This window comes from Atheta coriaria, unplaced genomic scaffold, assembly GCF_025399875.1.
Source record: "Atheta coriaria isolate IRGN ID8LTWV9N9 unplaced genomic scaffold, Caltech_Dcor_3.1 hic_scaffold_3_pilon, whole genome shotgun sequence".
Taxonomy (NCBI): domain Eukaryota; kingdom Metazoa; phylum Arthropoda; class Insecta; order Coleoptera; family Staphylinidae; genus Dalotia; species Dalotia coriaria.
In genome coordinates, this window is record NW_027045445.1 from 1,435,864 (window position 1) to 1,459,938 (window position 24,075).

The following is a 24,075-nucleotide window of genomic DNA, read 5'->3' on the forward strand; positions in this document are numbered from 1 at the left end:
TTCAACTTAGTTTAATTTATTTAATTTATATTTAAAAACATCCTGTATTTATAAATAAATCATAATTAGTGATCGAATTATTTTATAGCTTGTGTTATGGAAAGTGTCAAGGCGTCAAGGGCAACGTATTAAACTTGCTCCAGTTGAGCAGCGGGTGATTGAGCAAGACGTTACACGTCACTAGACATTAGAATTCGGCTAATTTAAATATAATGATGTAATTGCATTTAGAAAGAATATTTTGAGCGTTGATCTTGATCGCATTTTTTGTGGTGCAAGTTTATGTGTCAAATGTGTCACGTAGACATAAAAATCAACAAAATTATTAAAAGACTAGCTTTTGCCAGCGACTTCGTCCCGGTAGTGTTTAATAAAAATGTAATTTGTTTTTACTCTCTTGTTTTAGACATAGTATGTGTCAATTCTATCAATAAGATTCGCAATTTTATTTGAAAGAAATTAATTATATAAAGAATAGCTAATAATGCACTTCAGCGCGCCATCTAGGATTCAACTATTTAACTATAACTATGATTGAATCTCAATGCCAACTTTTATCCTATAGAAAAGGGCTGTCTTTAGGGTTTTCCCGGCAATTATTCGAATTTTTCTCGCCGTAGAAACCATCCTTGGACTTTAACGAACATATTAAAAAAAGAATTGGCCCAATTGGTTTAGGCTTTGTTGAGTTATGCGCTTACTAACAGATTTTGCGATTTATTTTTATATTATAGATGCAGTTAAATTCATTTAATATAGGCAACCAGTTGAACTAACCTAAATTATTACATACAAAAAGTACATACACTAAATACTTTCTAATAAGACATTTCCCAATTTTACTAATTGGTTTAACCTTAACTCACCTTTTATTCATGTTTATTAATGCAATTTTTAGCACCAATGCGCAATTATTTAGCACACACGAACAAAACGAACAAGCGAACAAAGAATTTACGTTAAACAAAGACAAATAAAGCATTCGCAAGCAAAGTCAACGCAATATATTTATTTTTTCGTTGTTCGCCGCTATAGCTTTATTGGGATAATAATTAAACACAATACTTACGTAATATGCGCATGCCCGCACCTCCGAACAACTAAATATTTGGCAGCATCCTCAATTTCATAAGTTATGCAACGCGCGCGCATTGCTTACTCACACGTTTTGTATTTTTGGAGAAATTCCATGTTCCGTCATCGTATTGACAAAAAAACAAACAATAACGACAAAAGAATAAAAGCAGACACAAATAAATAAATTAATGCAATGTGCCAGTTCAATTATTCGAATAATCGCGTCAATCTTTCATTAAAATACAAAATTACACAACAATCGTAATTGTTTATTACACTTTGCTCTAATTCCATTGAAATAATAAAATTAACTAATTGAATGATTGGTAAATAGGCCACTAGAGTATTTTTAACCCTAAAAATTAATTAAAAACAAAACACACACAATTATGAGTCAACTGAAAGATTTATTTCTTTATTAATTTAAATGTTTATAGTATAATCGTCAATTAGGAGGGTTTCTAGCCGTTCTTACAATCTTCGCGCACCATCTCATCACATGACACATCCCGCCATGTTTGTCTCCGCCATTTTGTTTTCGTACCGTTTCAAAGCTGAGTTTGCATGCCTCACATTTCATTAAATACTGATAATTATTATTGTTTATTACTCATTGTTACTCTGTTTCGGTTTTCGCTCGCCATCGTTTATCCGCAAGTATTTTTTGCGTCAATCAATCAATCTTCGTGTACATTTTATTCATTTTTTTATTCAAAACAACAAAACAGTTAATTGTTGCGTTTTTCCACTTACATTGTGACTTAATGGTTGTTTATAACAATTATTATCGTTAGATATTACGTTATATGAAAGATGGTATGTTTCCCTGCCGTTTGGTGGCGCTAGAGTTGACGCTACGCGACGCTACGTGGCGCTGCTAGTTGTAGTTGTAGTAATATACCTCCTAACGCAGGTTATCGTTTTTTTACACATTGTATACGTTCAGACTTATTTCGTCGATGATGATGGTGAGATGCAAGATGATTTTTGTGTGTTTAAACGTGTGTCCAATTCAATTCCGAGATTGATTGATTGATTGATTGATCTCTCACCTAATATGATATTATTTTATACGTCTATGCAATTTATTAATTGTTAGATTCGGTTTTGTGATTCGGTAAAAATCCCTTTGAGATTTGTTTTTCGTCGTTTTCTTCAATGATTTCATGTCAAAATCTACTATGTTACAAATTTTAGCTTATGTCAATGTCAATGTGTGTTAATGTGTGACTGAATGTCGTTCTCTAACGTCCGCACAACGAGTATGAGAGAGAAGTTAATATACAGTGTGTACATGTGTACATTTTACAATGCTTTACAATTTTTTGCGTCACATTCTCATCATTTAATCGTTTAGAATTTGTTTCTTGTTTAGTTTTTTTTTATGTTTTATTAGGTCTTTTGCATGTCATTTCCTGTTTTTCTTGCTAAATTGTTTTATTACGTCAGTCGATGATGAGCTATCCGTAAACAAATCGTAAATACTCGATAGTACTAATAGGCAACTTCTTCTACTGATATTTAATTCGTACGTCATTTTATTTTTTGTTATTTCACCATCTCCTTATGATTTTTCTTACAATTTCTTTAAATTCACGAATTCGTTTATGATATGTGCACACACATTCATGAAAAATTCCGCTACATAAACATTTTATTCAAGTCTCAAGAAAAACCGAAATACTAATCAATCAAACCAAACAATCATATTTATATAAATAACTCTTCAACAGTCTAAATATTCAACGTTAATCTTTCACCATTTCATCCATTTTCATTCGTTTGCGTTAATCCCAAGTTTTAGTTTTTAATTTTTTATCATTTTTTGTTTACTTGCCGCCATTTTGTTTCCGCTCTGAATTAATTACACTATAGATATATATCATATCGTATATGTTTCATATATATATATAGACGCCTAAAATTGACCAAACAGAAAATTGACTAGAGATCATTCGCAATGAATCTTTTCCACACAAACATACAATATGTTCAAAGTGCCTTTAAACACACTGTATGTTCCATTATATGCTCATTTCTTATTCCTTCACATCACTTACAATCAACTTCCGTGATTCTTTCAATGATAATATGTATAGTTTTTGTTTTTGACATGAATTGTCGTCAAATTTTGACAGATGACAATCAAACAACACATTCGCTCAGCGAACAGATGCTTACATGTGTGTGTAGGTGTGTTACCAGTGTATATATAATATCTACAGTTACATTCAATTCGTAATTCAGTTGTTAGATTTCTTACCTTTTGCAGAACTAAACAAACGTGCGCGCCTAGTATATAATTTAATTATTATCTTAATATATGTATATATGCAATGTATGTATACATGTGAAAATCTAATTCCTCGCTGGTCACTTGTTTGATGGTTTTAGTGTGGTTGCTGCCGGAAAATAAAGACTAAAACATAACCAACAACATCAACAAGAAATATGCGCGCAGCAACCCACAATGCAGAAACAAGCGAGCGCGAGCGCAGAAATCTACCTTACCGACATTATATCGACACGTACATATACATATCTAGTTAGGAATATATCCGCTATGACGTACTGTATACGTATATGGCATTGTTTTCTTGTCTGCTCGAAAATGTAAAAAGCCTAGATAACCATCTGCGCCATTTTTTGTTCGCTCAACTGTCACTTATCTACACGTATGCACGATTACGATTATATTAACATCATTAAAGTTATCTCGTTAAGTGTGTGTTGTTGTTTAGTTTTTTTATTTATACGTCAACGTTCTGTTCTTCATTTAAACTAGTTTTATTGCTTTCTAATAAAGCAACCACATGTATAGTTTCAATTTGAATGTTGTGTGTGTGTTGTGTGACGTTCATAAAGTGGTGGCAGTGTTGTCGTCCCGCGCATGCGCGTATAAACTTTCACATACAATACGCTTAGTAATATACACGTTTCAAAAAAGTTGCTTCGCATGTGTGTATAATATAGTATGTATAATATGCACGAGGAGTATATCTATATATTTATATATGCTTAGTTAATTTACACAGTGAGAAAAACAAACCAAAACGTCATTTTGGTTTGATTTGCTTTTCGTTTTAAGTTTTTTACTTTTATTTCGCTAAACTTTCCTAGTGGAGTTTTGTGCTTGATCTCAAACAGTTTCAACAACGTTCACACGAAAAGACGAAACGTAATCTCGCGCTATATCATAAAGAATTTCTGCTATAGGTTAAACACACTGTATATCTGTATAGTTCTACACGTCTACACGTCACTTTAGTATCAGCGCGTCTTTGGGGCGCAATCAAAAAGTCGATACAAAGCGTAAAAAATTGAAAAGTCAAAAAACATCTTCATCTCGTCGTCGTCCCAATTAGTATGTATATATATAATCGTATCATATATATTTTATATAATATTATTTATATATGTATATTGTGCAAACACATAACAATGATTCACTAAGTTTCTTCCGCTGGTGACGGCAACTATTTCTCATTTTTTTTATTTAAGTCGTGTCGTTCTGTCTTTTTGCCTGTCATTTACTATTTTTTTAAGTTTTAGGTTAGGTTTAGTTTTTTTTTTGTTTAGTTTAGAACTACATCAAATTTTAACTACGGCTAAAAGTCTTTAAATCATTTCATCGACGTCGCAAAAAAATCCCTCCGTCCGCGTAAATATTTTAAATAGATAATAATAGCTATCCTTCTATATATTGTATAATATATATATAATATTTATATATAGATTCATTTATTATATATACGTTAACAATGATACTATCGCCGAGTACGTTTGATTCTATCAAGCAGACATACATTTTACGCATGGTGACGTTATGAAACATAACCCCACTTGACGTACACACGTCAATGTGACGTGTGTGAGTGTCAATTTAGTCTGACAGTTCGCCATCGCCTTCGACGTCTTTCTCACCTACCTCGCGGGTGTTACTATCCTCCGTTTCGATGCTGCTTGTTGGTGTTGGCGTTTCCTCGACTTGAAGATGGCCGCCACGACCACCGCCATTTGACCCGTTGCCGTCATGTCCGTTGCCAACATGGCCGCCGTTACCAGTGCTGCTTGGTGAGACATCTCGTGGTGAGCTGCTGTCGTATTTATATGGGTTGTAACCGCTGGTTGTGGTTGCCAGATATGATTTGTATTTATCACTGGCGGCCATGCTTGTTGTGTACACATCGCTGGTGCTGAATGCGTCTGATGCGGCTGATGAATACGACTTGAATGTTTCGTATGCGAATGGTTTGTCTTTGCCGTTGTTGGTGTGATTGCCGTGACCTCCGTGGTTGTTTGTTGTACTGCCATGGTTACCATGTGAATCATATGCTGAGGAGGATGATCCAGAGCCGTATTTACCATTGTCGAAGAGTTTATCGAAGAGTTTGCTTGTTGCATTAGTGGAATCTTTGCCGTTTTCATAGGATCTGTCATAGCCTTTACCGTTGGTTACAGGGGAAGTGTCATAGGAATATTTACTGGTGTCAAAGAGATTGGAGTAAGGTTTTGATGAACCATTACCACCATAAGTAGAAGATTCAGATGTGGTATAGTTGAGGTAAGCTCCAGTTAGGAAGGGATTTGTGCTTGCGAATGTAGTGGGTTGTGAAGGAGGTGGCGCAGGTTGAGAAGGTTGAGAGTAGCTTAGACTGTAGAGATTACCAGCAGTGGTATTAATATTCGAGATAGTAGATTGTAGTCCTGTCAGGGTTGACAGTGCGCTGGTTGCTGATGCAAGGGTAACAGCCATTCCTGCTGAACTACCTTGCATAGCAGGTGAACTGCTTCGAGTGGTACCAAATGAAGGACTAGCACGGCTTAGACTTGTGATTGACGGCGACTTGGTGGAAGCAAACGCCGAGGTACCATTAGAAGTGGTAGTTGCACCTGATGATGGCGTGTGACGGAGGGTAGGCGAGTTACGCATGGATGAAGGCGACCCACGTAGAGCAGCTGGAGACGCGCTGACCGCACGAGATGACGGTGTCTGGTAGTGTTTAACCGAGTCGGAACCCGATTGGCTGTCACTGCTACTGCTTGGCGAGCCTGGCGAGGATACTATCACCTGCCGCGGTTTGTGCGCGGGCTGGGATGGCGCTGCTGACGAGGCCAATGCCGCCCCCGCTGAAGCTGCCAAGCAGCCCGGAGGCGGCGCCGCAACCGGTCCGACTCGAGGTGAGAGCGGACGGTAAGGACCTTTGTTTACTGATGATTGGCCCTTTATAACATATTATTCTGTTAGTGATCATTTTGTTGGTTTAAAATGATGTATATACTTACGAGTGTCTGATGTGAGGGGACCGGTGGCGCAGGCCCTCTGGGGCCCGAGACTAGAGAGCGAGGAGGAGGAGGAAACGGAGCCACTGAGTGCCGAGACGGCTCGGATGCCAGCGGGCGTTGGGCCAAGTTGACCGCTGAGCCCGCTGCCCCCGACGCTGCTCCCAGAGCTGCCGCCGCCGGAGCTAACGCACTGCGACTGTCTCCACGCGGCCCGGGTAGCCTGGCGCGTCGACCTGTCTGAAAAGGTCCCCCTCTCAATACCAACAACACCCCGACACATCAAGCGACACACTCAGCGCATCGAACAAGATGGCGGCCACTAGCCCAGACCTCATTTCCAACAACGGTCTATCACCTCATGCAGAACAAAACTACTTTATTCTCAAATACTCATCTGTACTAAGTAAAAAATATTTATCAACTGTCTAACTAAATAAGTAAATTATAAGGAGTGATTGAATGTATGTGATCAAGATGGCGATGACGGTCGAGATGGTATGTTCGGATGAAATCTAAGCTAGTGTGAGTTGATAAGTTTCTGGGTGAGTTGATGTGTCGGTGAGAACATAAAAACGCATCGCATCCCCAGGTGCGCTTACCGGACAAGACCGGGAGTGAGCAAGACATTACCTGAGTGGTGTTTGGGCGTTGGCCAAATCTGCAACAGATACTTGAGTACCCCGATGGGTTGGTTGTAGTCAACTTCGTGCTTCACTGCTGTAGGATGCCCATCAGCGTTGGAATGTAAAATCAGGACTGGAGCTAATGCAGTGGCCAAATTCTGGGCGGACATTTTGTTTCTGTCCGATGCGGATACCACCAATGCGAGATGGTCCATTAGGAATATTAAAGTAGACTAAACAAAACAAACATCAATAACACCCTTTTATTATCATTTCTTAACACTTACCCTGTTTGCTCTTGGTAAACAATCCAAGATAGAGAACATCAACTTGGCATTACCCTCTGGGTCATCAGGTAAGCACACCCCTAGTGCGTCCACCATCATCTGATACAGACACTTGGTGAACAAAGGTTCTGGTAATTCTCGAAGATAATCCTTCAAAACTCCTGTGATGACATTGATGTCAGGGACATTATCAGGTGTCAAATCCACAGAACGACTGTTCCTTTCAAACGCTTCCCTTAAGATTCTCTTTTTAGTAGCAGATCCACATAATCTGTATAGTCCAATTATGTCTAACCCTCGTCGCTCAATCTCTTCCACACACCTTCGGATAATGATTGGTACTTGTTGGCCAGGACCAGCTAGACCAGTGGAAACCCCGCCAGGGATACCACCGGTTTTGGCTTCCCGATTGACTATACTCTCAAGATCTACACCAAAAAGTGGTTGGGTTCTTGAGAGTGTCATTGATGAGATACCTCTTCGCCGGTAAAGAGTAAAAGAGTCGGTATGTCTCAGACGAAGGTATAATGTTCCTCTAGGTTCAATTTTCAAAGCCAACTGATGTAAAGGACCAGATTTGAGCAGAGATGCAAGATGGACTGAACCTTTGTAACACAGTTTGTGACGGTATTGTGGGTCCCAGGAGTAAATTAGTAGATCTAGTTCGCGATTGTAGACAAGGTCTAATTCAAAGGATTCGTCCCAATCAAAGACCAAATCTCCAGTACGAACAACAGTACGGGCTTTATGGACTCTGTCACATTCCAGCACACAGTATAGGTCACGCATTCCAGTTGACCCTATTTCAAAATAATAATTTAAAAATTTTTGTTTTTAGAAAATTAGTTTTTCCTACCTCCTATCGTTGGAGCTGTTCCACCACTAGGTGTAACCGGTGTAGTAGCATTTGAAGACCCAGTAGATGCCCGCAACCCTCGCCCAGCAAGAAGATGCACCCACAGCAAACCACTAATGGGTTCCTCTCCACCTAGGCCACTACCACCCAACGAAGGCAAGCCACTAAGACCACTACCCTGCATTGGTTTATCAATTTTGTATTTCAAGAACTCCGCGGGGTTGATATCCAACTGTCTTTGCCCTCGTGGGAGAGTCCCACTTGGGGTTGGGACAGGACTAGGTGCTCCTGCTCTCACAGCATCCAACTCCAAGAGTTGTCTCATGCGACGCATTGAAGGTGACCTACTTGATGCTAAAGCTGAAAGACAAACTTTAGAACATTCTAATATTTCTATTGCCATTAAACATCTCGGGTAATGGAAAGGGATCATAACTAAGGGGTGTTATTACCTGATGGGGATGATGTGATATGTTGAGTTGACAATGAGCGTGCGGGGGTTTGATGCTGCGCACGCGAGAAATTGCGATCAAGCGTCGCGGTAACACCCGGCCTGCCGTACGCACTGTAATACCCTCCTTCGGTCTAACAAACAACAAAAACAAGAACGGTTTCAGCCAATTGGTGCTAAGTCTAAGATCTAGACATCCAAACAGAACTAGACTAATCTAAACTAAAAACCCACACTAAGAACATTCCTATGACTAAATTTTGGTGTTGATTTAATTTGGTGACTTACATCCTTAAGAGCTGCGTGAATGTTTTCAGCGCTGTAGGTGAACCTCGCCGCGCGCTGCTGATTGAGCACGTCACGCGACGCACGAATCTGCTCGTAGATGGCGGAGGTGGAGGGTGTACGGCTCAGCCATTGTCTGTACTCGTCTGAAGTGAATATATTGGGTGACGAGGGTATCCTTCCTTGATTCGGGTATTGCAATCGGTTCACAGGCACACACCACAAACATGATGATGATGATGATGATTATGATGATGTGATGATGATCATGAGAGTGATGTGAATGATATGAGTGGAAATAGAAATCAAGAACATTTAGTGTGCACGACTAGTGGCCATCTTATGCTAGACTTAGGACTAGAGCAGAGAGTTGGGACTTACCTCGTTGCCGCAGGGAGGGCATTTCTGGTGCGGAAAGATTACCATCGGCTTCGTCCTGAAGAAGAGCCGACGCAGGTCCGAAGCGTTTGTTCATCGCCAGGCGAGTGGCACCTCGAGTATCTCTAGGAAGGGAGTTGAATTTGGAACTGATGTCTGAGGGACCTCCTGAGGTCAATGCGCTACGACCCAAAGTGGCCAAAGTTGAGTGTTGGACTGGTGGTGCTTGTTGCCTATGAAAACATTACTCAATCATTTAAATTTTTATTGTTTCATGTTTTTTTAAATACCTATAGTAATAGTAACTATTTCTTGGACCACACGTTGCCTCAGTGTCACTGCTATAATCCAAACTACTCCTATTTCTCCTAGTAAGTGTCCCCGCACCTGCATACTGTCCGGAACTAGCATACTTTGCCTGGGCTAATTGTGCAGCCACAGAGGTCTGGTCCACATAACGTTGATTATATCTACTCAACGTAGACCCTGATTTCAAACTGGACCTCAACAGACTGTGCCTCCCAGCTGGGGTTATGCTCGTGTAATCAGCATACTCTGTATGCGGTAAATGTTGATCAGACCCAGACCTGGGCATTATCCTCCTTGAACCAGTACCTGTATGCTGAACATAATAATGACTCGATGGACTCTGTTGTGATTGCCCTGATAACCTCCCAGGAATGGGTTGGTTACCAGCACTCATACGTCTATGATTTGGCAAACCAAAGGAGTGCACCTTCTCAGCAAGACTTTCTAGGGTACCAGGATAACCTCTTTCAAAGGGTTGGAAGTGTTGGATGTTTCCTTTAGGTTGCTCAGTAATAACCGGCGGAGGTGGTTGATAACCCCAACTATCCGGCGGACGTGAATTGTAATACAGATCAAGTCCATTGGTGTCCTGTGTGTGCCCACCGCGTCCATCTAACCCTCCAAGGCCCAGTCGCGAACGGGACTCACTCATTTCTCTCCCGTCGCCTGTGTGTCGTTGTCTCATCGTATCCCTGCTATAAACATTAAAAAACCCTTTTTTAAAACAACCCTTAATTATAGGGTTTGTGTGTTTTCATATACCTATGTTGTCCTAAATCAGGCTCATCAATTTCATCTTCACGTAGGTCACGTTTAATGACCACCACCGGCGGTGGTTTGTGCTCGTTGCGGGGCTGGACATTGGGCGACTCTTGCCCACCCTTAATACCACCCTTACGTTGCCGTGTCGCAAGGACCAACCGGCGTGGGATGGACATAATAATAACCACATCATCAAGACTCATACGGGTTACGTCCACTAGATTAACCGCTAAGATTTCATCCCCGACCTAGATTACACCAATAGATGTCATTACTTAAGTCATATTAACTCATAACTTTGGTTATGAGTTATTAGCTGCGTGATGATAATGAATGATACCTTGAGACAGCCGCTGTTGTAGACGGCCGACTCGAGGGCGATGCGCGAGATGAAGACGCCGTCGGTGCGATCGATGCCGTTGCCCTCGCGTATGTACAGACCGAGCGTCTGGCCGGGCCGCTTGACGATCTCGACGAACTGCACCGTGTGCTTGGCGTCCTGCATCGATTGGAAGCGCTTTGCCGCCTCCGCGCACGACCGCCCCAGCTGCCGGGCGTCGAGGATGCGGACAATCATCTCACCACGCCGCTCCACGTGCTGACAAATCAAACAATGACTCATATAATACCCAAGTTAGGTTATGTCATTAAAGCTACCACGAGTAACCTATATCAATGCCTGTATATGTATACTCGTATGTATAAGAAATGTTTGTGCCTGACACGATTGTAAATATTTTAGTTGACGGGCGGCTAAACGAAATTAAACGTGTTTTACACGCACGTAAAGCCAACCCCCTTGAGAGGGATGCTCTTGCTCTTGCTTCGTCGGACGAGAAGAGCACGTCGCGGGAATTTATTTATTGCGGGTTTTTGTTCGTTTTCATTCTTCGCGCTCGAATGGACGCTTAAACGAAAATTCCACGCGCTTTTTTGTGCAAACCGGAAAAGGTCCTGCCAAAAGACGTGCCATTGTAGTCGAAACCCGCGCTGGAAAGTTTTGCTTTCACTGCGGTGTTTTGGTAAAAACACAAAACCCGGAAAACCGGAAGTGAAAAAATTTAAGACGTACCTCCAACGCCGCCGCCGTCGTCGCATCGTGGTCGTTCTCTACTTGCTCTATCTGCTTGAAGATTTCCGTGCTAATACCGGAAACCTTAAAATAGAAACATAGTTTAGGTTATGTATGGTCGGATTAACATAGGTTAGGTTATGTACAAGTTTGTAATTTAATGCTACACCCTTTGTGAGTGACATTAACCGCTTTAATTCATTGTTCAAAATTTAACTGTTTTAAACTATCTGTAATATTACAGATTCCGACTAAACTCGTGCCAACTAGCACGTGCTCCCGGCAAGAAATCCCCTTTACTCCTCTCTCACCCTTCCCCAAAAACACTAGTGGTAGTAGTTATCCTTGTAGACGGCGTGATTTATGTCTATAGTTTTTGGTCCTTTCGGAATTCTCTAGGAAGGGTTCGTGGCTGCGGTTTGAACAGTTCGCTTATCGTTCGTTTTTTTTTTCTACCCCAACTTCCCAGCCCCCTAAACATCCCCGTTTCTTTCCTCTGGAAAATTGATTTTCTTTGTGATTGTCCTCGGCTGCCGTTTCAGGTGGTTTACGTTGAGACGTTGTTAGATTAGATAGATCACCTTGTAGCTTCCGGAAACTGGGAGGGTTTATACTCCAGGGGAATAAGAAGGAATCTCAGATGAGTCAACCGGTGCGGATATGAGCAACTCACTCAATATTTATGGCGGCGTATAATTAATTGAATTTCGAAGAGTGAAAGTAAAACACTTACCTTCCGGAAGTCACCCTGTATGACCATTGGTGGAGGGTGGTTGTTGCGTGCTGTGGGTCCTGGCGCCGCGCGCAATGGAGATGCCGTGAGATCCAAAGCCTCTCGCCCATTATCCTTTAAAGCAAAAGCAAAAAGAAAAAAATTTAAAAATAAATTTCTCTTTGAAATTCTTTAATCCTTAATTTTTCCTATTTTCTTTGAACAGCAATATCAACCATTACTTCTAGTTTATTCTATTATCCTTTTTTAGTTCCGGTTGTGGAAGAGGACTTTTTTTACAACTTCGACATCATTTTCCCATTTTCTCATCTTTTGATCTCTACACTCACTCACTTACTATCACATCAAGGACTCCAGGAGTAAATATTTTCATCAACGTCACACTTTTATATATTTTTTGTTTTTGGGGTGACGACAGTGTAATAAGCGGATTGGATTTATAGAAAGTTTTACGCGGATCAAAAAAAGATAAATGTCAGGACTCAAGATAATCCTTCTGTCGACAAATAATGATGAGGAAAAAGTCTAAAATGACAGCTATAACTATCGAAGATTATTCATGGTATTCTCAAAGGATAATTTTCTTATGTCGCAATACTTGTACCTGGTATTAGTGACATAATCCTTAAGTCCTTAACTTGACTTTTTTTTCAAGAAGTAATCCTTTTAGGACTTGTTCTAATTCCGGTAATACTGCATCAACGTGTTATAAAGACTTTTTTCTACTTCCACTTATAAAGCGCCAGTTTTTCTACTGTTTTTAGACACAAAAAGTGGTACTTTATATACGGACAGCCAAGCCGTACATAATATTCATTATGTACTTGCATTATGCACCGGACGGAGCAAGCGCCTGCGTATTTGCCTACGGAGCAGTACAAGGCGGTATGAAATACCATGCGACGTCAGTCAAACACGTCAAAACAGGCGCTGCTGCTGCTCGTATCGGAGGGACACGATGCGCGGCATGGCACTTATAACCTTACAGGTTGTATAAATATGCGAGCAAATTTCGATTATTTAAAATACAAAACTTGAAATACCAAAACCGCAACGTGGAACTAGAGTGGAAGTAGAAAAAATAGCGTAAGCACCCCGTGGCTAAACGTTATTAAATGCCCGCGTTAGCCATTTGTTACTTAATATACCATTTTTAGTTGTTTTTTTTTATATTTATGCTGGTGTAATAAATTCCCCATCGTATTTCACAAGTCATAATTATTGTCCAAACAATTGCATTAAATATTTTTTAGTTTGGTTACCCAACTCCTAGCCGAAAGCCATTTAGAAACGTTTAATAAATAATTGATGCGTTCACGTTTAATGTTCAGAAGTTGAATATTTCTTTCATTGACTTTTTATTTCCTCGAAGCGTAGAAATGTTTTCCGGTTATTATTTTTTTATCGCTATAAATGTGAATAGGTCCAGTTTGAGTGCTTCGCAGACATGTTTATATCATTAACTAATACTCAACTGAAGAAAAAAACGCAAATCAATCAATTGTCGTTTTACAAACATAAATCACTATAGTTAACATACAATATGTTCAAAAGGTAATAAATGTGTACAAAATTGACGAATTCAATTAAATTCCTGTGGTTATGACATTTTTTGATGTTTGTTAATTAACTTTTGCTTTTAATCATAATCTACGTTTATTTTATATTGCTCGTAAAAAATATATGTGCCTGCAACGCCATCTACATCATGTTTCCTTTTTTTTTATTTTTTTTTTGTGTACTTTATTTTATTTATTTTAACTTTTTTTGCAAGCAAAGTACGAAAACGAAGCTGCGAGTCGGAGTGCCGAGATTAAAAACGTAATCACGAAAAAGGTTCGTCGACAGAGCGGCGAAACGGTCGATTAAATCACCCCACTTGTGGGGTGAGACTTGTGAGTGAAAGAGTCGCACCCTCGAATTCATACGCAAAATAAGCGCAAAGCGTTCGTTTAATGAACCGTCATCAAAATAAAATATTACGAGGTATTTGCACAAATGTTTTTTTGTTGCAGAATTTCATTTGCGCAATTTATCATAACCTCAAATTAAGGTTAGGAAAAAATGTCTGTAGAGTAATTCAGTTTAAGTATTCACATATAGATGGAGGTACACTCGAATATCTCTTTCAGCGTGTTCAATTTATCGAAATGCTTTCAGAATGACTTTGAATGACTTTCGGCGCGCACGCGTTCGATTCGCTTCGATGCGATTCGAATAAATGTGAACATATGTGAGAGGGTGTGCGGGAAGGCATAAAACACATTTTCCGGCCGTGTGTCTCCGTTTTTGAAGGGTATTCGGGCTAATGGAGATTTAATAGTCCAATGGGACGTTGGGCCATAATCAAATTTCGGGCGGACCTACGTCCAATTTTACACTCCAAGCGTACGTTTCCAATATGTTTAGGTTATGTGACTTACAATTCATTTCAATTTATTATTTTTTTAATTTATAGGTTATATTCACATAAAATGAGGTTATGAGTCTTCATAACCTTATTGCACTCGATAATACTCAATCACATTGAAGTATCATCCAGGGCATAAGATGAAACACAATAAAATTCTGTTTTTGACATTTCTAATTAACCCCTCTTCTTTCTTCTGGACACAGGGCCAGTAATAGACAGATATTGATTGGTTTTACGGGTTTTGGCCAAAAAAGACAAATAATATCACTGCGTTTGTTTGGTAACGATCGAGTTAGGTTATGTACCGATAGATTATGACGTCATCGGCGTGTGTTTGCAGTTCACGGCAACGATAACAATTAGCACCGCGCTTTGGTGTGCGGTTGGCTGCATAGCGATCGCATCGTGCTAATCTCAAGCGCAAACTTTGCGTCGTCGGCAATTATCGGATTATTACGTGTGTAAACACAATGTGAAAACCGGAAGTAAACGAATTTGCACAATTTGCAAGCTAAATTTCATCGCGCATAAATATTCACCCCCCAAACGTGTGTTCAAATGTTTACAATAGAAGCAAATTTGATTAGGCAGCCAAATGTACAATCTTCATCTTAACCTCAATTTCGGCAAACAATTTGTGTATTCGTGTCTTAACTTGAAAAGAATTCATTTCAATTAAATCCTATGTGTAAATTAAGTTGTTTGCAAGTTAGGAAAGTGCACTTGTTGTCATTTCCGTTTCCGGTTGTGTCAAAAATTGTTTCAAACTTTGCGTCTATTAAATTCGCGTGTTGAACACCTTTGAACTAGTTTTCTGCTTGCTGAACACTCATTCACGAAAATTCACACACGTTTAACCTTCAAAACTAACCTAAAAAATTCGCGAGTGTATAAAAACTAATTTCGGTGACTCAAATTATTAGCCGGGGTAATCCCGTGCGGAAAACCCTCGCTCGTCCAATATTAAACATGGCGCGCGTCCAATTCTCATCCGCAACCCCCGCAACTCTCACATTGCCACCAATTTTCACTCAATTTCCACTTCACGTATAAATACACACATTTTTTATAAACATTTATCGCCTGCAGTCGGATGTATTAAGATGTTGAAAAGATGCGTTTTACCTTTCTTGTAAAAAAGCAGCCCTTGCCATTTTTATCGCACATTAACCGAAGGGAAAACGCCGTGCGCTCGCACACCGCTCACACGCTCACATCCACGCTCGCGCGCACGAGACTCGCGGAGGCGGCGTACGCTGCCACCACCACCAATCTACCCCCGCCATGCCGCCCCAACGCGCGCCGGTTCGTTCACTCGGCCATCCTTGCGCCGTACGACTCACGGCCGATTATTGATTTTTCCCCGTCACACACACACTCAACACGCACACTTGCACAGAAAGAAAATCATCCCTCTGCGTTGCACGCCGCCGAACCGACCCTGAACGTAAACGCAAAGGTAAAGGTTCAACGTGCGCGCACACACGGACGTGACGTCATGTAGTAGTATGGCTGACTTAATGCGCATGCGCGCCTAGTACTAGTATTACTCTTGGAGGGGGATGAGGGTGGTTTTCGGTGGTGTTGTACGCGTAGAAATTTCCCGCCAGAGTTTATTCACCAAATTTAACTTTGATATTTTCATACGGAAAATATAAATATTATTTAACGTCGGTTAAATTCAAACAAATTATTTTGTCATATTCTTTGTTTATTTTATGAGTTTATATACGTACTGTATATCTGATTGGCTATTTGTACGCATGTCTGACCCCAATGACCTAATAATTCAATCGGTTTACGTTAATCCGGAAATTTGTAACAAAATTCTTTGAACACATTGTATACATCATTTTTATTAAACGTTGTAGGACATATTTCTACATCGCGTTTCTAATTCTGCATAAATTGTGAATTTTTCATGATCAATACATAAAGTTTTCATAACTTTTCCGGAATTTTCACGCGTTTTCCGGAGTTACCATTAGTTACCATAAGTTATCATAACTTATCATTTAATTTGTAAGCGAAGCCACTTTGCGGGCGACCTGTCGAAAGTGTGCGCTCGTCGCGGAAACCGGAAACCGGAAGTGGGGCTATGACGACGGCGTGAAAATTAAGCCCACCCACCCAAGAACGTCTCGGAGTTTTTTTTCGCTGGTTTTGCTGTTGCGCGTAACGGAGATGACAAAATTTCGCGGTCTTTCGATGGAAGTTTTCGGCCCCCTTACCCCGGCAGACTGCGCTTCCGCGACCGCGTCCCCGGAAGCCCCCCGGAAGGATTTACTCGTTTTCGTTCTGCTTTGGCCCGTTACGAGAACGCGAGAGGTATTAGAAGGCATCATCGCGTATGCAGAACGCGACCCGAAACGGGGAAAAGGGTTGGAGATGGTGTGGCGGATGGAGGCGGCGGATCGTCTTGTATCATTAATATGCGCGGCTCGAACGGCGTGCGGCGGGCGCGTAGCTGTGAAAAACGACGAGCGACGATGATGTATGGACTAACGGTCGCATCGTGCCGCACATAAAATGGCGGCGAACATGAGAACATACGACATGCGAGGCGAGTAATTCGGGGAAACCGGAAAACGAGAGATGACAATTCTATACTCGTAATGCTTTTGTCCTACATATTTTAAATAAATACTTTAAACTTTGACTCTCAACTAATAACAACATCTATAATATAAAAATAAATCGCAAAATTTGTTGGTAAGCATATAACTCAACAACGCCTAGGCAAATTTGGCCAATTCATTTTTTAAAATGTTCGTTAGGGTCCAAGGATGGTTTTTACGGCGAGAAAAATTCAAATAATTGCCGGAAAAACCCTAAAGACAGCCCTTTTCTATAGGATAAAAGTTGGTATTGAGATTCAATCATAGTTATAGTTAAATATTTGAATCCGAGATGGCGCGCTGAAGTGCATTTAGCAATTCTTTATATAATTAATTTCTTTAAAATAAAATTGCGAATCTTATTGATAGAATTGACACATACTATGTCTAGAACAAGAGAGTAAAAACGAAACATTTTTATTAAACACTACCGGGACGAAGTCGCGAGCTAAATCTAATAATTCTTATAAAAATATTTAAAAATTAATATTTTATAGGTTATTTCAGCTATCTTAACCCATTTTAATCAAACGTTAATTAAAGTAGCTTTCAATGTTTGTAATACCAAACTTGTTGACCTGAATTTTACGTTGTTATAGCTCACAATATCGCAAAAAGCAAATTTAATCATTATTGCACTTTAATATTAAATTATAAACAACCAAAATGCAACGCAAAATGCCATCGGTTTTTACTACCAAATAACAAATTTAATTCTTTATGAATATGTTTTTAAATAAAAGCAATAACAAATGTTTCAGAAAAATAAAACTTAATATGACATAATCCGGTATCAAATACATTTATAAGTGAAAAAGCCACAGATAAATGCTAAATATAAAAGCTCATAACCGAAAAAGCTTTCAAAACTGTTTGTTCTCAAAAACAAAATATAAGTTACAGTCACTCTGAACTCAGAAACGAAAACGCATTATAAACGTTAGGAAACGTCTTGAAATGTTGGATTTCGTTAGAAAGCGTCAGGAAACACTGAAAAGCCATGCGCTGAACGGAAAATTCCCGGATGCCAAGCGAAACGAAGAAAACGCTAACATCGAATACGAAAATGCCCGACGGCTTCAAGCTTCCAAGCACGTCGCACGCGATATTCAGATTTGATTGTTTGAATAAAACCCGAATAAAAAAAACAACACAGTACACCAGTGGTAGAATATAAAAACGGGCGTTTTTTTAGGTTAAAAATGGAATATGCATAAAATTCGAGAGTCGGCGATAAAATACGACACATCACGAATTATTACGAAAGTCAACGATGTGTAAAACATACAGTATGTCCGCATTATTTGACAAACTGATACCTAGATGATAAATGATGAACGACCACGCGCAGCTTGATGATATTTTAATGATGATGAATTTCCTTGTTACTTTTTGGCCATCGTGCACCATGAAACCTTTTCAACTTCGTGAAAGATACAAGTTACGGCTAGGTAATGATAATGAACAAGTATCGCCATCTATCATTAGCATAAGTTTTCATGCATTTTATTTTTATCATTTAGAATAAGTGCTGACTGCTCGAAAAATGAACGACACTTTATATGGTTATATATATTACTCATTTGGTTTTGTAGGTTATGTTGTAGAAGGGTATTAACTGGGTTATGTCGGTTCTATGGGGAAGTTTACGACGGTTCTCGTGTCGCCCAGAGCGTCGACAAGATGGCAGACAGGCGCAAACGACGTGCTGAAAGATGGCCGCCGTTTTTACACGCAGATAGACAAATGGCGGTAAATGTAGAACCGAAGAAAGGAATTCATATATATATACACGTACAATGGGGCCGTGGATGAGAATGAGACGCAGACGAACACGAAGATGACTATGACTATGTGAATGCCTTTCGTCCCTAATTCCTCATCCTTCATCCTTCACGCTTGATCCCTCGTTTGCTCTCTGCAAGCCGAGACGAGACGAGAGGCATGACAAACGAGCATCGCTATTTATTTACGCCTCTGTTCGTTATTGTTCAGATGTTTTATGACGTGTTTTGTTTTTCTTCCGAATGAAAAACGAAAACAACGACACATTCATTGTTGGTTATATTACAAGCGTGTAAATCTTACATAGCGCCACCTATACTAAGATTAAGAAAACTTTATTTTTAATTTTTTAATAAACATGCTTTTGCCCGCGATTTCGTCTCGGCAGTGTTTAATAAAAATGTAATTTGGTTTTACTCTCTTATTCTAGACATAGTATGTGTCAATTCTAGCAATAAGATTCACAATTTTACTTTAAAGAAATTGATTATATAAAGAATAGCTAATAATGTATTTCAGCGCGCCATCTCGGATTCAACTATTTAACTATAACTATGATTGAATCTCAATGCCAACTTTTATTTTATAGAAAAGAGCTTTCTTTAGGGTTTTCCCGGCAATTATTCGAATTTTTCTCGCCGTAAAAACTATTCTTGGATTTCAACGAACATTTAAAAAAAGAATTGTCCAAATTGGTCTAGGCGTTGTTGAGTTATGCGCTTACTAACACATTTTGCAATTTATTTTTATATTATAGATAGAATTAAGGTGAATAATATCAAAACACGTTGGAATTTTTATATTTTTTGCATGTTTTGGTCTTTTCCGGGCCACTGAGCGCATTATTAAATACTTTTACGACTTCCCAGGTTCTATTGAAGAAGTTGTTTATGTTTATGCTTGCAGTCGGCCATATTTCAGTTCTCTTTCCCTGTTTCCCATTGTTTTATGCAGTATAACACCCGGTTGTGCTGGTTTTTCTGCTTTCGGTTCGTGCAGCGGTGCTTTTTGCCATGCATTTTATGTTATTATAAGATTATAACCTTCTTTATTACTTTATCACTTTTTTTTAACTGCAGCCTCTGGTATATATGGTTTTATTTTTTGCTTTTCCGCTTGAGTTCTTTTGCATTCCGGCGCCGCGTTCAATTTTATGTCGCTATTTCGCTGTTATTGATAAATTCGATAAGGAATTGCGGCACGAGCACGGAACGATGCTGGCACCACGCAGTCTGCTTGAATTTCACCCTCTAACTACTCGTACCCTTATAGAAATAACAAGGAAAATAATAAAACAAACGAATGAACGAACGATACATCACATGCGCCAAAACTTCAAAAAACAATAAAAATACGAACGGAAAATTTACTTTTTCAGTAATAAAACGTTTTTAAAAGTTTTGTAATCAAGTAAAAAATAGAAATAAAATGAAAATCTATCATATTCAAACGAATCGCAAAATTTGTTTGTTAGCGCATAACTCAACAACGCCTAGACCAATTTGGTCAATTCTTTTTTTTTAAATGTTCGTTAAAGTCCAAGGATGGTTTTTACGGCGAGAAAAATTCGAATAATTGCAGGAAAAACCCAAAAGACAGCATTTTTCTACAGGATAAAAGTTGTCATTGAGATTCAATCATAGTTATAGTTAAATAGTTGAATCCGAGATGGCGCGCTGAAGTGCACTATTAGCAATTCTAGATATAATTAATTTCTTGAAAATAAAATGGCGAATCTTATTGATAGAATTGACACATACTATGTCAAGAACAAGATAGTTTTACATTTACAAATTACATTTTTATTAAACACTACCGGAACGAAGTCGCGGGCAGAAGCTAGTGAACCATAAATTCCTAAATGAAACAAAAACAAGTAAAAAAAACTAGAAATTAAAACAATAAATCACAATTAGTGTCATGCCTAGAGCTTATTTTAATAATTTAAAAGAGTTATGCCTGCTATTTCCGTTTTTTATTGCGGTAAATTGTTTTGTTGGCTTACCTTTCGCCGGCCGCAGCAGAGCATATTGCGCGTGCGTGATCGACCGGATGTGATCTTCGAACGCGCCAATTTCCGCCACTGCATACCAGATTACCTCCGGGATAACAGCCACGAACTGCAACATACACAAACACAAAACATCCGCTTAGTCTTAACTCTTCACTCCTGGAATATTCCAGCGAATATTCATGAACATTCCATCATGTTGGGGATTATAAGGTGGGTATTTATGTTCATAACCTCAGGCAACCCGGAGTGATCGTAAACAAGTGAAAACAAAAACAAAACCGTTTTGCAACAAAATTAAATTACCTCGAGTTAATTATGATACTAGTACATAACTAGCAACTAAGCAACACACAATACATTTCTTGGTCGGCAACACACATTACACGCAACATTATGAATGCGATCGAAACGCATGATAATGCGTCGACATTCGCCAAACAGATTTGTTACACATTTGTTACACCCTCGAGTTGCGGTCGCCTCAAGATGCGAAAGATATAAGAATACTTAACATGCAGCATAACGCATATAATTATCGTGTTATGTGTTAATAATGATGTGCAATGTTAATTACATAGTTCAACATCACAATTTACAGTTTCCTGTAATTTATAATGATGGATTGAGTTCTTTTGCGTACATAAATTTCGTTTTACGATTTTGATGCAAATATAGATGAAGTAACAACAACACCAACATAATTGTTAATGTCAATCACGCTATAATTGTTTATTTTTAGTTGATTTAGGTCAATTTGTGTTGATTTTCCGGGTTAAAGCCGTGTATGTCGGGTTGCGGATCGATGCGATTAATAAATTCGCGCCTCGTCATCGCGCATTGGCATCGCCATCGTTTATTATGCATTATTTGCTTTCGGCGCTGGGTAAATACGCGAATTTTGAATTTTCACCTCGTGAATGCGACGCCGTGCCGTAATTAATTTTACTTACGCCTGTGATTTGCATCGATAACGACCGGAACGTGCAAGTAACGGCACAAACGACTTGTGAATAGATAACTGACAATAAATGTTATAATAATAATAAATTGAAGCGCGGAACAATATGGCGGAGTAATGTAGCCATTTTGAAATGTTCATGCTGAGTCATCAATGAAAATTGAATAGAATTTAACAAATATTGATGATTTTTTTGTGTTAAACTGTAGATAAGAATGAAACAAAACATAATTTGATGAGAATTAATTAAAAAGACATGTTTTAGTATGAAATACTTGTTCTTTGTTGATTTTGCCGTTGGAAAAACAACGAAAAACAATGGAATACTCATGAAAAGGAAGCTGAAAGAGTGGAAGCAGTAGAATCATGAAAGTACAATGCATCGGAACAGAAAATGGCGTCCGAATGACGTGCAAATGGCACTAGCTTCCGGCGTCCCTGCTTTCCCATTCCACATCAACATCAATACAATGCGAAGACGCCATCATTCAACATCGTTCACTTCATTCCCTTCATTCCATCACGTTCTATCACAACACAACGCATCAGATTCGACATTTACAATCACTTTTTCATGCTATTTATTTTTTCCTGTATTTAAACTTCATGGACAAAAATTTAAAAAAAAAAGAGGTTTGATTCCCTAATGTGAGTTTTAATGGACGCTTGAATGCTGTGTGCATCCGATGCATTCGCTAGTTAACGTTCGGTCATGCTCGTAGCGCGTCGCAGGCGCAGGACGAATCCGCATCCGGAATGATGGAATAACGAATCCGGAAGTTCTCCGCCACTCACACATATACGATCTGTATGGTGATGAACGTAGATGTGCATGTGTTGCATCGTTGCAAATTACGCTACGCAAAACTACACATACGATACTCATTTACAATTCCAACACCGCCTACTACAGCCTACTACGAAACTACGATGCAACACGCACGGCCATTAATGAACATTTCAGTTACCAACCGACGCAAAATGGAATAAAATGGTAAAAGCTCACTAAACGAATTAAACGCACGTATATTGTGTGTGTTTTGTTGTATTATGCAACGTATGCAACTCTGTATGCATACAATAAAGTTTTGTTTTTTTAAAATATAATAAAACGCGTAAAACATGAATAAATTTATGGATATTATAAGAAATTAGTGTGTGTTAGTGTGGATGCATGAGTGATACTTTAAATTGAAGCCTGCAGCGCGGATTTTAAGCGAATCTAAGCGGATTTCTTTAGTTTTGCGCGTTTTGCGCAGCCTTTCGCACGAATCAGCAGGAAATTTACGACCAGCGCGCGGCAACTCGCATCACTCGTATGCAAAGCGCTACTCGACGCAACCCATACTGCTTCATATTTTATGCAACCCGCAGCGCGCCGTCACACTCGTCGCACGCCCATTTCGACAGTCGTAAAGCACAAGATTTTCATTGAGATATTCGCGTAAATTTAGGATTAAAAATAAAATTTTTATCGGTTATATTACTGCAGTAATAATTTTCAACTAAAAATAAATAATTATTTGATATTTAGATTAAATTAATAACAAAAATATGATTTTTAAAGGAAAATATGTAAAATTTTATGCAAAATTTGTAAAAATATTGGATTTTATACCTATTTATATGTCTTGGACACGTTTCATCCCTGCAGGACGCACCGATGATGTCCATGTCATCTCGGTATGCACCACCTTAGTTTTTACCAACCCCAGCGTGGATTTTCTTCGTTTGCGGCGGAGAAAACTCGTTTTTAAGCAGCACTTCACTCAAAATTAAATTTCATCGTTAAAACTGTGTAGTTTTTTCAGCAATGAAAAGTTATCCTCTCGCAGCGAGTTCAATGGCAGTGTGTGTGAGTGGATGAGTGTGCAGGACGAGAGTTTAAGACGAGAATGTCACGGTTTCTTTTGGAATTCGAGTGTTTTCAGCGCGTTTTGCGCGCCCGAAACGATACGAAAACGCGTTTTTTCGGGTGTGAGCTCGTGCTGGACGATATTCGGTCGAACGGGGTCGCGGCCCGTTGCTGCCGATGCGAGCGGGCGCACGAGTCGCGCTGGCGGCGGCGGCGGCGGCGAACGCCAGTTTAATCAATATTATAGTCTGGAGCCGACGCCGCCACCACCGAACCACCGCGGCGTGCACTCGCGCATTCTCTATACCAATGA

At 39.4% G+C, this 24,075-nt stretch overlaps 1 protein-coding gene across 6 annotated transcripts; it reads right to left on the reverse strand.

Moving 5' to 3' along the window:
• Positions 1–1,464: 1,464 nt before the first annotated feature.
• Positions 1,465–23,961, reverse strand: RhoGAP100F (Rho GTPase activating protein at 100F). Of its 6 annotated transcripts, none has more exons than XM_065318130.1 (15): positions 23,526–23,961; positions 20,941–21,055; positions 12,120–12,233; positions 11,387–11,470; positions 10,655–10,912; positions 10,315–10,562; positions 9,534–10,244; positions 9,247–9,476; positions 8,869–9,011; positions 8,582–8,714; positions 8,130–8,489; positions 7,274–8,073; positions 6,994–7,219; positions 6,364–6,596; positions 1,465–6,301 (listed from the first exon to the last, which is right to left on the reverse strand). In XM_065318130.1, the coding sequence occupies exons 2-15, from the start codon at positions 21,022–21,024 to the stop codon at positions 4,961–4,963; spliced, it is 4,965 nt and encodes a 1,654-aa protein (XP_065174202.1). In that variant the 5' UTR covers positions 21,025–21,055; positions 23,526–23,961; the 3' UTR covers positions 1,465–4,960. The 6 variants fall into 6 exon arrangements, with proteins under 6 accessions (XP_065174202.1, XP_065174200.1, XP_065174201.1 ...); XM_065318128.1 differs by having other exon boundaries at positions 8,869–9,047; XM_065318129.1 differs by having other exon boundaries at positions 8,130–8,501; positions 9,534–10,247.
• Between the last annotated feature and the right edge of the window lie 114 nt (positions 23,962–24,075).